The following is a 13,575-nucleotide window of genomic DNA, read 5'->3' as shown; positions in this document are numbered from 1 at the left end:
CATATGGATGCTTTACAGTGACATTCAACATATTTGCTGTTAAGAATCAGTTCTGCCTTAACAATGAAATAATGAATGACCTAATTAATGAATTAACTGGTTGATCGAATCATTAAAGCCTTCTTGACTTATATATTGGATATATTGGGAACAGACACTTTACTGTTAATATTCCTGTTTGTGAAAATTGCACATAATGCCTTTTTAGTATTTTACTGCATATCAGCTGTTTCCTTCTGTTTGCTCATACAATTTTAATGTACACTTTGCTGTTCTAAAACACAAGGGGAAAATCAATATGGTAAACAAACGGAGAAGCAGAATATTCCAAAAACAATTTTGATTCCCCCTGTTCCATTTGAGCTGCTTCATCAATATGTGGAGAGTGCTGTGATGCCAGGCTGGAGTTTGGGGGACAGTGTGTCTGGGCTGTAATTCAGCAACACAGGTAGCAGACTCCTTACACACTGAATGCCCAAACAACAGTGAGGAAGGGGTTGAACACGCCATCACTTTTCCATCCCCTTAAGGTTATTCAGTGGCTCGAGCCATGTTCGACATCTCCAGAACACTTAAAAATATACATTTACATTGCTACCAATTATTCTATTCTCTCAATACAATGCATTCAAGTGTATTTCTTGGCTTTTGCGAATTTGCGTGAAGGTCCAAAATATAGCTGCTACATCATTTTTACATGTATTTTTTATGATCAGTGAGGTCATTAGTGAATGTGCCATTAAAAAGAAACATGGCAGCCATGATCATCTAATGGAGAGCTCTGTGATTGTTTCAATTGCCATGGCATGTATAGATGATACCTAATGTCCATTCCTAAACTGTCAGCGTTAGTGTCCCCAGAGTACCCACATTGTGAACTTATCTACTATCGTCCCTTGCACTGGTATATTAATTCCTCATAATGAGCTCTCTTGCTGATAGCTGGATTCCAGCCAGGCTTTTTTATTAATCATTTCCAGGACCCAACTGTGTTTGATTAAACAGGAAGCTTAACTCTCTTGGAGATGCAGCTAGGGGAAAAAAGGAGACCGGTGCTTAAAATTGTTATGAAGCATTTAATTTTTCCTCGCTTTATATAATTAGTTTTTTGCTATTTCCAAAAGCAAGCAGAGCGGTATATTCTCTGAAAAGTTGTGCTGTGCCCTCAGCATGTGAGTCTAATGTACAATTATTGATATCCTTCATTTGCATTATACTGCAGAAAATATATACGTCTTCATAATAATTAAAAAAAAAGAATAAGCAAAGAGGCTGATGCATGCAATGGAGTTGGCATGGGGCACATTTTGTGTCTATACATTGGAGATCAACCTAGATGTGTTTCTGAAAATCAATTGTACAACAGCACTAAATAAAATAAACTAATCAGATAAAGCTGCCAGAAAAATCAGGGGATGAGAAACAATGAGTCTTTAACAATTGTAATACAACAAAATCAATGTAAAGTTGAAAATGAAAGTGTCACAGTTCTCCTGAGAAGAAACGATATATTGATGATACATAGATTTATTTTAGATACTTTTCAGAATTGTATTAATTTTCCAACCCAGGGGGGACAATTGCCCACCCCACATCACCCTCAATCCCTGTAGATTTGCCATTGTTTGCAGCTAAAGATATGTGTTCAAGTTCCCTGAATTCAAGAAGAGTTTTATCCTGCTTTGGTTTTGACTGTGCTGATGTGAAGAATTTAAATTACCTTCCCCTCACTCTATCTCTCTGTTGGGGCTAGGGCTTAGAAAATATTGGGCTCTAAAGGACGCAATAACTGTGCAATTAAGGCGGCATGTGTAGACATTAGGTATCCATCTTAGGAAGAAGAGACAAATTGAGCAATTTAATCATTTTGCACAATCAGCTTCAGTTCCTTCACTGGATACACACAACTGCAGATTTTGATTTGAAATGCATTTTCCTGAAGAACATATAATCCTTACATAAGCAAATCAAATGTGTATACAAAACTCATCACATGCTATCACCTATTGGTTAAGACATGGGAGTATTTAAAACAAAATAAGTAACTAGCATAATAGAGCATGCTTACACCACAGAGCTCAGTGTGTGATGTTATTCCTTAGCTTTATGTAAAAACCTGTCCATGCAAACATAGTGGGGAAAATATAATGGCTGGTCTCCACTCTTATATATAGTATGAAAGGTGTTTTGAAATGAGTGTATTAATTTAACCTTACATTCATGTCATAATCCAAACTAGCCTTTATCTTCAAATGATATAGTTAAAAAAACAAAAAAACATCATAATCACAGATTGGTTTTATCTTTCTGAGCTGTCATATTAAAAACACACACTCATTATCACTCATTAAAATGTATTAAAACAAAAATAAATATATATACAGCACTGTGCAAAAGTTTTAGGCAGGTGTGAAAAAATGCTATAAAGTAAGAATGCTTTCAAAAATAAACATGTTAATAGATTATATTTATCAATTAACTTAATGCAAAGTGAGTGAACAGAAGAAAAATCTAAATCAAATCCATATTTGGTGTGACTACCCTTTGCCTTCAAAACAGCATCAATTCTTCTAGGTACACTTGCACAAAGTCAGGGATTTTGTAGGCATATAGTCAGGTGTATCATTAAACAATTATACCAAACAGGTGCTAATTTTGAAACACAATCACTAACTGAAACAGAAATAGCTGTGTAGGAGGAATAAAACTGGGTGAGGAACAGCCAAACTCAGCTAACAAGGTGAGGCTGCTGAAGACATTTGATTGTCAAAAGTCATACACCATGGCAAGACTGAGCACAGCAACAAGACACAAGGTAGTTATACCGCATCAGCAAGGTCTCTCCCAGACAGACATTTCAAGGCAGACAGGGGTTTCCAGATGTGCTATCCAAGCTCTTTTGAAGAGGCACAAAGAAACGGGCAACGTTGAGGACCGCAGACGCAGTGGTCGGCCAAGGAAACTTACTGCAGCAGATGAAAGACACATCATGCTTACTTCCCTTCGCAATCGGAAGATGTCCAGCAGTGCCATCAGCTCAGAATTGGCAGAAAACAGTGGGACCCTGGTACACCCATCTACTGTCCGGAGAAGTCTGGTCAGAAGTGGCCTTCATGGAAGACTTGTGGCCAAAAAGCCATACATCCAATGTGGCAACAAGGTCAAGCGACTCAACTATGCATGAAAACACAGGAATTGGGGTGCAGAAAAATGGCAGCAGGTGCTCTGGACTGATGAGTCAAAATTTGAAATATATGGCTGTAGCAGAAGGCAGTTTGTTCGCCGAAGGGCTGGAGAGCGGTACACGAATGAGTGTCTGCAGGCAACAGTGAAGCATGGTGGAGGTTCTTTGCAAGTTTGGGGCTGCATTTCTGCAAATGGAGTTGGGGATTTGGTCAGAATTAATGGTCTCCTCACAGCTGAGAAGTACAGGCAGATACTTATCCATCATGCAATACCATCAGGGAGGCATCTGATTGGCCCCAAATTTATTCTGCAGCAGTACAATGTTTTGAAGGCAAAGGGTGGTCACAACAAATATTGATTTGAAGTAGATTTTTATTGTTCACTCACTTTGCATTTAGTTAATTGATAAATATAATCTATTAACATGTCTATTTTTGAAAGTATTCTTACTTTACAGCATTTTTTCATACCTGCCTAAAACTTTTGCACAGTTCTGTATATTTATTTTCTTTGTTTGGACTTGGAATACATTTTTCTAATTACTGAAGATGAATAGATAATATGCAAAGAATAGACTTGTGCATTTTTTTAATGTCATTTGTTTTTTTAACAAATTAAATCTAGGGAGAACAATTGAGGCAAATTAAACAAAGCCAATTGTTTTCAAATTGTATATCAGAGTCTTTTTGTCTCTCACTTTTAGAAATCACTCAAAGACCATTAAAGATTTTACTCACTGACTGTACTATAATGGACAACTTTAATTGTACTTGAATAATTAAGTGAAATGAAAACAAGCAAGTCAATTATACATGGCTCATACTCAAAAGAAACGGTCTACCTTAAACAATAGTCTCTGCAAACCTGTTTATGGTTCAGTGACTCAGCCTCCACTGCCAGAAAAGTAGAGATGTTGGATCAGGGAGAGAGAAATGAAACCATGATGGCAAAAAATACAATTAAAAAATTACAGTGATGAAGTGAGCGAATGTTATAAAAGATTCACAGCTAGATGACGTCCAGCCTTTGAGCTGCGGGTGTTTCTTGTGTTTCACAGACTGAGGAGCGTGACCAAATTACTGCCTGTCTGTGGGTTAATCACAGATTCAACTCCTGGCTGGGAAGTCATTCCAAGTTTGTATATATTTGTATATGAGGCAATCTGCTATGTGTAAAAACTGTCAAGGAGAATTACCTAAATGTAAAAGTCTTTATAGGACCTGAAATTTAGCACTCTCGGAGTGGCCTTTCCTCAACTCTGGAATGGATTCCCAGCTTTTCTGTTAAAGCTACTTTCCCCCTCAGTCATCTTTCTGAGACCAAGATTAAGTGCACAGTTTAATTTATCTCTTATATAACCAGTGACCGTTCTGTGGGTGGGGTGGTGGTGCTAAATAACACAAAAGGCACTTTATTTGTAAGATTTCCAGGAACAATTAGGAGAACAGTACTTGGTTTTTGATTCTGAAGTTTATTGGTCCGCATGCAGGATTTCATCAATTTTTATATCGTTGTCACCTACTGGGATGGCCTCGCAGATCTGCTCTTTGAAAGCTAATCCAATGGTGTAGGGCTTGCCTTTGGGATGCTTCATGCAGCGCTCCAGGTAGGTGTCATAATAACCTTTCCCACGACCCAGCCGGTTGCCATTTCGGTCAAAACCCAGCCCAGGCATGAGAATCAAATCCAGTCCTCCTGCGCAAAAGGAAAGATAAATATTCATATTTTAAGGTAAACAAAGCATGCCCCGTCTCAATAAGACCTGTTCCAGTCAGACTAAAAAGAAAATGTTTTTATAATTTTCTTCTTATTTCAGGAATTAAACGGGCACTCAAACTAAACTCTGACATGAACAATATTGCTGCATGGGCTCTCTCTCTCCAAACATGGCATCTATTTTTATTACAGAATCTGTGAGGGATCAATTGCACCAATCTCAAAAACACAAGAGCAAGGTCTGATGGGAATTGAGCTGCTAAATAGTCTTTCAGTGTTCTACCAATGTGACATTGTTTTTCAAATGCAGTTTCAAAACTACATAAATAAATACATCCCTACATAAATACAATGTTTCCAAAGCTTTTAACAATGCGAAAAATGTTAGGGAAACAATTGTATCACGAATAAAACGTTAAAAGGTTACTGCACATAATTTTCCAGGAAGTTCTTCATTTTAAAAAGCATATAATGCTTATGCTGTTGATTATGCTCAAAATCAAGACAAACTTCAGATTTAATATCATAATTTAACCTATGCATCTGGCCAGTAAGCTCCTTTTGAGTTTATTTGAAAATTGTTCATTTGTAAAAAATTCTAAAATCCAATTTCAAGTTTGAATGACCAAATAATGTTTTCATTTATATATGGTCTGGTCTGTATATTCAATCTCGATTAAAGTCTTGACAGGTGAAATTAAATATGTGACAAACCCAGAAGACTGGAAATGATTGGCAATAATAAGACTCCCTAAAAAAAGTATTTGTATAGCAAGTTTAAGATTACAGACAATGTGCCTGTTCCAAGAAAAATAAAAAAGGATTAGACATTTTCAGTTCTATTGCTAGTTGTGTAGGGCTATTCATTTTTAGAACACTTTCTAATTATTATTATTTTGTCTGCTCTTTGCTTTATTAAACCAAAAAGAAGAAGAAATGTTTGGTTTGACTCATTCCCTCAGATATACATTTTTAGAAAATAAATCCAGTGATATTTTCTTAGAAATAATTACATAACTAAACATGGATAATTTATATATTTTCCACTTTCATAAAGATAACTTGGACTGCTAGGGCAACTGAATTGCAGCTTACAATAGTAATATGGTGGTCGTTTTAAAAAACAAGTAATCATTCATGCGATTAACAGAAATTTCAGTTGAAATAAATGGCTATTATACATTATGATGCAGAGAATGGGAAGCAGGTTTGAGTCTGAATACTTCGTTTGCTCATTTCCCAAAGAAAAATTATAGAAAATTGGACAACTCACCTATCCTGGCTCATCATGAGTGCGCCTCTCAATCTCCTCTCATTGTAAGAGGCGTTTAATATTTAAAAGGCTAAGTGGCCTCATAAACATGCATTTGAAACTACTGAATTATTTAGGAAACTAAGGTAACATTTCTCAAGCAAATTAGGTTTTGATTTAGCACTCTAGCTTAAACTTCGCTGCTTAATGCACAGGCACTTATACCTGTAATACTGTATGTACTTGCAGATTACTCAGGAGTATTTGTTACTAAAATCTTCATTAGGCACAAAGACATGCTGCAGGAGTCAGTCAGTTCTTATTAATGGCACTTTCCATAACCTGCATCTCTTCTTAATGTAAGCTCAAAACCAAAAGCAACAGCTTGAGTCCATAAGGCATTCTTAATCACAGCCATGGATGCCAAGGCTCTGTGAAGCGACACTCAGCTGAACCAACCACTAAATACCTAGATGCACTCCTCACTGTGAAATCATACCGCTGCTTCTCAGCAATTGAATCCTTCAGCAGAAGAACCAGACACATTAAAAGTTTTCAAATCCATCTTTATAGTATCTTCATAGCATACAGAGGGGAGGGGATGCTTCTGAGAATGTACTTGTATGAGTCTTTGTTTGAAGTTTTCAATTAGTCAAGCCTTCTTACTCCAGACAAGAAATAAATAAACCAACCAGACAGACAGAAAACTTCAGATGTTATTAAAGCAAATAATGAAGCTCAATCCATGTTGTCAATTTTCAACTGGATGGCATTGGACTTCATTACTGAGTCCAGTTGGTTGTAGACTCTTTAAAAATCTATGTATCTGTGTCTTCTGTGTGAGACAAGATATATGACTTGCGGACTGGTTTAAACAAGAACTTTCCAAGCCCCGTTCTCAAGCATTTCCTACAGCGAAACTGCTATAATTAGGAAGATTTTTCATACCTACTTGGCTTATCCTTAAATGAACCCTGAATTATTTCATGAACAGCAGAAAAGGAAAACAAACTTAAACAGCCTTTGTAGACATTTAATTGGAGCAGTGTGGCATGAAATCAAACGTTTTAATTAACTTTCAGAAAAATAATAATAACCTTTCGGCCTGCTCTGCATTCTGTCCTCAGGACAAAACACATTTCAAAGTATCTGCTTATGATTCAGCTGCTCGAACTTGCTGCTGACAATCTGTTCTACAACAGGCACTCTTTGTGTTGTCAGTATAATACCAAAATATAATTGTACCTGTTAGTATGTAACTGCAAATATGTCTATAATACATTATCCATTCCAGAATTACAGTATCATTTTAAAGCATAATAAAATATTGCCCACTCTCTGGGGATGGTTATAAAATTGCCTTGACACCACCATTGTGCAGCACAGCGTGAGCCCAGTTTCTCCAGGTAATTGTAGCTGTAATTGTACAGAACCTCCTAACTCTCAGCAGGTGAGCATTGGCCATTTATGTTGGCCTTGGTGTTAGCTTTAAGGTCTTGATTCAAAATGAAAATACTTTTATATATATATATATATATATATATATATATATATATATATATATATATATATATATATATACAATTTTCAATTAATTTACACAATCACTAAGAATCACAGAGAAGTCACCTTGTCTACAATCTCAAACACCTTCTTACATAGAACCCTTTGGATCTAGTCTGGTATAAAGCCTTGGTTATAACCCGTACATGCACACTTATTATGGTGAATTCTCTGTGTGTGTCGTTTTATTACATGAATGTCAATCTGTTTCTTCTGTGCTGAAGATGAAAACTACTTTGTATTTCCATTTTCAGGACAAAACAGAACTGGAGTTTAGCTAACATAAAATAAATGCATCACGTAACACTTTATATGCATGTATGTGTACACAAATGCTATTTAGGCTTTAGAAATGTAAAGAGGACACTAGGCTATAATACAATATTTATTAAATAACTAAACACACCGTGCCTAAACAGGCAGCTTGTGGTTAATGGATAATTCTGTGGTGCAAATTCAGATGCTTACTGTTGACCTTAAACAATGAGCCTGGATCAGGTTTTATTACTGCAACACTACATGATGTTTTGTGTTATATGCCTTCATCAGCAACACTCATTGGCAAACAACAAACAACTCAGCATTTAGCAGCCCATTCATCCATGTTACTGCCTTGTACCAGTGTAAAATATTTCTCTGCAAACCACAAATCACTGTTGACCTTTTCCATTTTAGCACCCGGTTGACATATCTCTATTTCTCCTAAAGACAACCATTTTTATTTACCAAAACAAAACAAAAACACAACGCCACCTCAATTAAGAGAGCCATCTTCTCTTGCACGATCAGAGGTGGCAAGATCAAGTGAAGCTGAAAACAGGCGTGTTTTGTAGGAAGGGCTGTTAGCAGAGGGGAAAATAAAACAACACAATGCACTTCAAGGCTCCTGTCTAACCTGGGGTATAAAACAATACTGTTCCCTCCATCTATTCTAATCATTCAGCATCAAATGCTCAGTGGAACGGAGGATGTGAGTTCAGGTAAACTGCAAGAGCAGCGTGTCGAGGCCACAAGAGCACCATCTGTGGCAAATCAGACTATTTCCAATCAAAGCCTCACCACCACCACCCCCCCTGTCTCTACAGACTAGTCTCAGCTGCTTCGATTGCACATCACATTCTCTGCCATGTCCGCCCTTCTGTCCTTTGTGAAGTGAGGCCGGTTGTGGAGAATATTCAACGAGGGGGTGAGAGCGGGACATGAGGGAAAATCCTGAAGCGTGAACGAGGAAATGCAGAGGCTATTTTTTATGACCGCTTCCTCTGTGGCCCATATTTATCCGCTGAGCCAAACATATACTGCATGTGTGTGCATTTGTAGCTCTGCTTTTGAAACCCGTGCTAGCTAGAGCATCTCTCTCATCTCCTATATGTGGCTTTGAAAAAGGGGGGAAAAGGATATGCTTAGAGATGAAGAGATCAATGGTTAAGAGATAAAAACTGAAATCCTTTGGGCAAGAATAGCATATTGCTGTGCTGTGCTTTTCTTGTTCGTCCTGCTAAAACATATTTCTTAAGCAACATCAACAGACACACAATCACTCTGGGGGAACTGAGGCAGCTGTATTTTATTCTGCCCTGCAGAGCAAAGTATTCAATTCTTTGTTCATGTCACTGCCTGGAGTTACCACCTTGCCGCCTTATTGTATAATCAGCTTAGATGTTGCAGATAACTGAAAGATATTGAAGAACTCCCCTAGTGAGGCCCTGAGTCCATACACAGTATAGTCTGTTCTGAGGAGTTAAATATATCCTCCTGAATAAATTTTGTTCAGCAGCTCACCTAAAAGTACAGGAGAAAAGGGCCGAGTTAGTCAGTCCATCCAGGGCATCTTCAGAAATATTTAAGCAGAGTGGAGGCATGAAATATCACTGTAATACGCGGGTCACTTTTGAGCTACAGGTACAGTGAGGGAAAAAAGTATTTGATCCCCTGCTGATTTTGTACGTTTGCCCACTGACAAAGAAATGATCAGTCACTGTCATCAGTCGTTACCTGTATAAAAGACACCTGGGAGCCAGAAATCTTGCTGATTGATAGGGGATCAAATACTTATTTCCCTCATTAACATGCAAATCAATTTATAACTTTTTTGAAATGCGTTTTTCTGGATTTTTTTGTTGTTATTCTGTCTCTCACTGTTAAAATACACCTACCATTAAAATTATAGACTGATCATTTCTTTGTCAGTGGGCAAACGTACAAAATCAGCAGGGGATCAAATACTTTTTTCCCTCACTGTAAAGGACAGAACAGAGGGATGGGGAAGGTTGTTAGTCCTGTCCAGACCTTCATAAATTGAGGGAGCCCAAAATCTCAAAATTAAAAAGCAAACACAGGATTAGGATTAGCCGTGCCCAGATGTGGACATAAGCATTCAAGAGAGTTATTCTGCTTAATCCCTTCAATGTTAGAAGATAGCACTTTTCACTTTGATCAAGTTTTCACAGTATACATGGATCTGGGAGGTGTGTTACCTTGCCAAACTATTTTTGCCTTTTCTTCCCCTCATGTAAATACTAGTGCCAACACATTTTTCCAGAGTTCACACAGATAGCTGTATTCCTCAATAACGGTATCCAGAAACAGTAGCCAGGACTCTGACAAAAAGAATGTACTTTTGGCAACTAGCAGATACTGCCAGTTGAAAGATCAAAGTACGCTCTATTTACTAAACTTTTCACTTGTTGTATTTACAGCGGTTGTATTTACACTCTTCCAACACTAATTACTTCCCAAAAGGAATTGACAAACTGAAAAAATGTTTAAATGATAATGAAACCCCCTAGATATCAATTGTATCATCTAAGCAAAAATGAAGCTAATATAGTTTGGGTTATTTATTGTTTAGGAAAAACAAGCATCAATACTGCCTGCACTTTGACCCTATCAATTCACCAATATTTACAATTGTGGTTGTATAAAGATAGGTTAGAAAGCATTACTAATGTTACATTAGTACAGTGCTACAGCACCATCTAATGGTAGACAGTGAGACGATCGTCTTTGGACCAAAACTTGTTTAAGTCAACATAATAATAGAATGGAATTATTAATGGAATTGTTTTAAATAATTAACTATTGTTCATTTTCTCCATTTAGTTCTGGACTTTATGGATATCAAAGGTATACTTATATTGTAGAAAGGGTATTCCAGAACAGCCAACTGTTACAATGGAAACTTCCTGATTTTAATGATTATCCATAATCCTAAATGCCAAGGGAGCAGAGAACAATTGCATAGAAAATTGTCATACTTTTATGGGGCATCAATAAAAACCTGCTTTAATACACCAGTGACAATAAAACCAGTCCTCATTAGCCTGGGGTGTTTAGGGGCTCTCTATATAATCAGGTATGGACATAACACATGCAGTTTTCACTTTCCATTACATCTTAATTACTAAAGTAGCAACTCATCATAACACACAATCATGTACACAAACCTTTGGGGTGTAATGTATTTTAAGGATATGACCAGTATAGCTCTATTAGTCCTAAAATCAACCAGTTTAATTAAATAATAACAATAAAATGTGTGTTTAGCACATTCAGAAATGTTTTGTCATAACCTCTGCCCTCTTCCCCAAACACTCTATTCTGTATCTGGCATTTATAGGTGTATTAGAGAAATGGGTCATCACAGAAGGGATTCCTTTTTTTTAACAGAGTAGGGATTATATTAAATGGCATTTTAAAGATACATTTCATGGTTTTCAAAATGTACATTATCTAGTAGTTTTAAGATCAAGTGTTCTTCAATTGTATTCAAGGTTTCCATATAGACTATAGGAATATCACGTGCAGTGGATGCAATGGAGGAGAGCTGAAATCTCACACCTGCAGACAAGGCCTCTTCGACTTGCTCATCATCTCCTGGCTGGCGGATGTTCCAGGATGTGATCGGCAGGGACTGGATGTCTTTGGCAGCGGTCAGCTTCAACATGTCCATGTGGCTGCTTTTGGACTGGTATTTGGGAATGAAACACTCCTTGCCCTTCCTGAAGATGTCTTCTATGATCTCCTCAGTCTGGACCTCGTCGTGCATGCTCAGGAAAACTGCGATCCTCTCGCAGCTCTGGTATTTAGGATGCTGTATGAGCTGGGGGGGGGGGGGGGAGATCTTATCTATTATCTCTTATTGTTTGAAAATCTTGTTCAAACTAATCTTTAAGGTAAAATGTTAGTTTTCAAACCATACCCTACTCATGTCAAAACCATGATACCTAAACATTAGCCCAGCCCACTCTAATCCTAATCACATCCTTAGATGACCCTGTTAGCCTAACTTTAACCTCAGCTCACAATCTTACTCCTACACTCAACTGTAACATTACCAGAACCCAAAACATGTATTTTACTCAACTCTTAGCATTACACTAATCATAATTCCAATCATACCTGACATGCAATCTTAGCACCAAACATCAATTTCTAAGACATCCCTTAGTATTGGCATTACTCTTACATCTAATCCTCTATTATCCTAACCCATGATTTAGGACTTGTACGGCTGGTTTCACTGACCCAGTTTTAGATAAGGTAGTTCAAGACCAGTGCTAACAGATCTGTATAACCCAGCACTGCCAGACCGTTTATTTGCATTTCCAATGAATCCCTGTTAGTGACGCATGAATTCCACTAGAGGGCACGATGTATCTTTACAATATTACTTTACATTTAACACGGATATTTTTAGACGTCTCTGCTTTAATTGGTGAAATGGTGAGACACCAATTTTCCATAACGAGATATATGGTATTTAATTATTTTGTTAAACATCTATTATTTGATTTCATGCTAGATTATATCTATAGCTCCAAGAAAGAACTTTTATAAAGCTAAACCAAAGGCTGACACCAAATATATATATATGTACATATTATTAGAAGGTATTTATCTGTGCTTTTTCTATAAGTTACAGTAGTTTGCACACGCCCCCTTGAAGGGGTTGGTTTATCCGCCTTCACAGAGCACCAATACAAACTGCTGCTCAATCTATTTTTATTTTTTAAATACGCTGCTTTATTGCATCTACCCGTCCATGCATGTGAACGATGCATCTTCCTCTGTCATATTAAAGTCATTTTCTGCATCTACATGAAGAAATCAAACGGACATATGTCGGCTTTCGCATAGCTACATGCTGGAGACAATGGCTTACAACTTTGCCGCGATATGTTGCAAAACCGACACCATGTTTCCGTGCATGCTTACCTTTTGTGTAACTATTCTCGACTGGCGGAGTTTCTCCTGATCCCCTATGGCTGCGATTTTCTTCTTGATGTCGCCTCGCAGCGTCTGTTTGGCTGCCCGTAACGCGGCCATGCTTCTGGATCCTCTCTCTGACATGAGCCGCGTTGTTCTAGCGCAGATGTCCGCAGTTCTGCGCAGAGCTGAACAATTCCAGGAATCCCATTGGTGGAGCCGCGCAGAACTGTGGGAATCTGCGCTACATCAACAGTATCCTAGTTCTTGCATTGGACTAGGACATCTGTACTTTACTTATTGACAATACTTGCGCAACAGCAGGCTTGTGTTAAACATTGCACAAATAAAAACACTAAAATAAAAAGAGCTTAACGTTGTTTGTTTAATTCATCGTGGAAATAACTGCTTTTCGCATGCAGGTTGTCCTTGAAATACATTTTGAAGCAGCAGTGGCCACTGTTACACTGGCGGTTGTTTCTGGCTTGCATGTTGACTGGTTATAGGCTGTTTTTTGCAAACTAATCATGTTTAGGGTCCATATGATCAAGGTTTTGGTTGGGCTAGGGTTAGGGTTGACTTTGTACTCTATTAAGGTTAGCATTTCCAGTTGTGAATTGTGTATAACTTTATATTTTAGTGTTGATTAG

General features: G+C 37.6%; 1 protein-coding gene across 1 annotated transcript; it reads right to left on the bottom strand.

Moving 5' to 3' along the window:
* Positions 1-4,637: 4,637 nt before the first annotated feature.
* On the bottom strand, positions 4,638-13,370 carry mthfs (5,10-methenyltetrahydrofolate synthetase (5-formyltetrahydrofolate cyclo-ligase)). The gene is made up of 3 exons (XM_066701511.1): positions 12,935-13,370; positions 11,558-11,819; positions 4,638-4,881 (listed from the first exon to the last, which is right to left on the bottom strand). The coding sequence occupies exons 1-3, from the start codon at positions 13,067-13,069 to the stop codon at positions 4,658-4,660; spliced, it is 621 nt and encodes a 206-aa protein (XP_066557608.1). The 5' UTR covers positions 13,070-13,370; the 3' UTR covers positions 4,638-4,657.
* Positions 13,371-13,575: the final 205 nt, after the last annotated feature.

The sequence above is a fragment of the Amia ocellicauda genome, chromosome 4 (assembly GCF_036373705.1).
Source record: "Amia ocellicauda isolate fAmiCal2 chromosome 4, fAmiCal2.hap1, whole genome shotgun sequence".
In the NCBI taxonomy this organism is placed as follows: domain Eukaryota; kingdom Metazoa; phylum Chordata; class Actinopteri; order Amiiformes; family Amiidae; genus Amia; species Amia ocellicauda.
The sequence above is the reverse complement of the archived record's forward strand: the minus strand, read 5'-3'. Positions and strand labels throughout refer to the sequence as shown.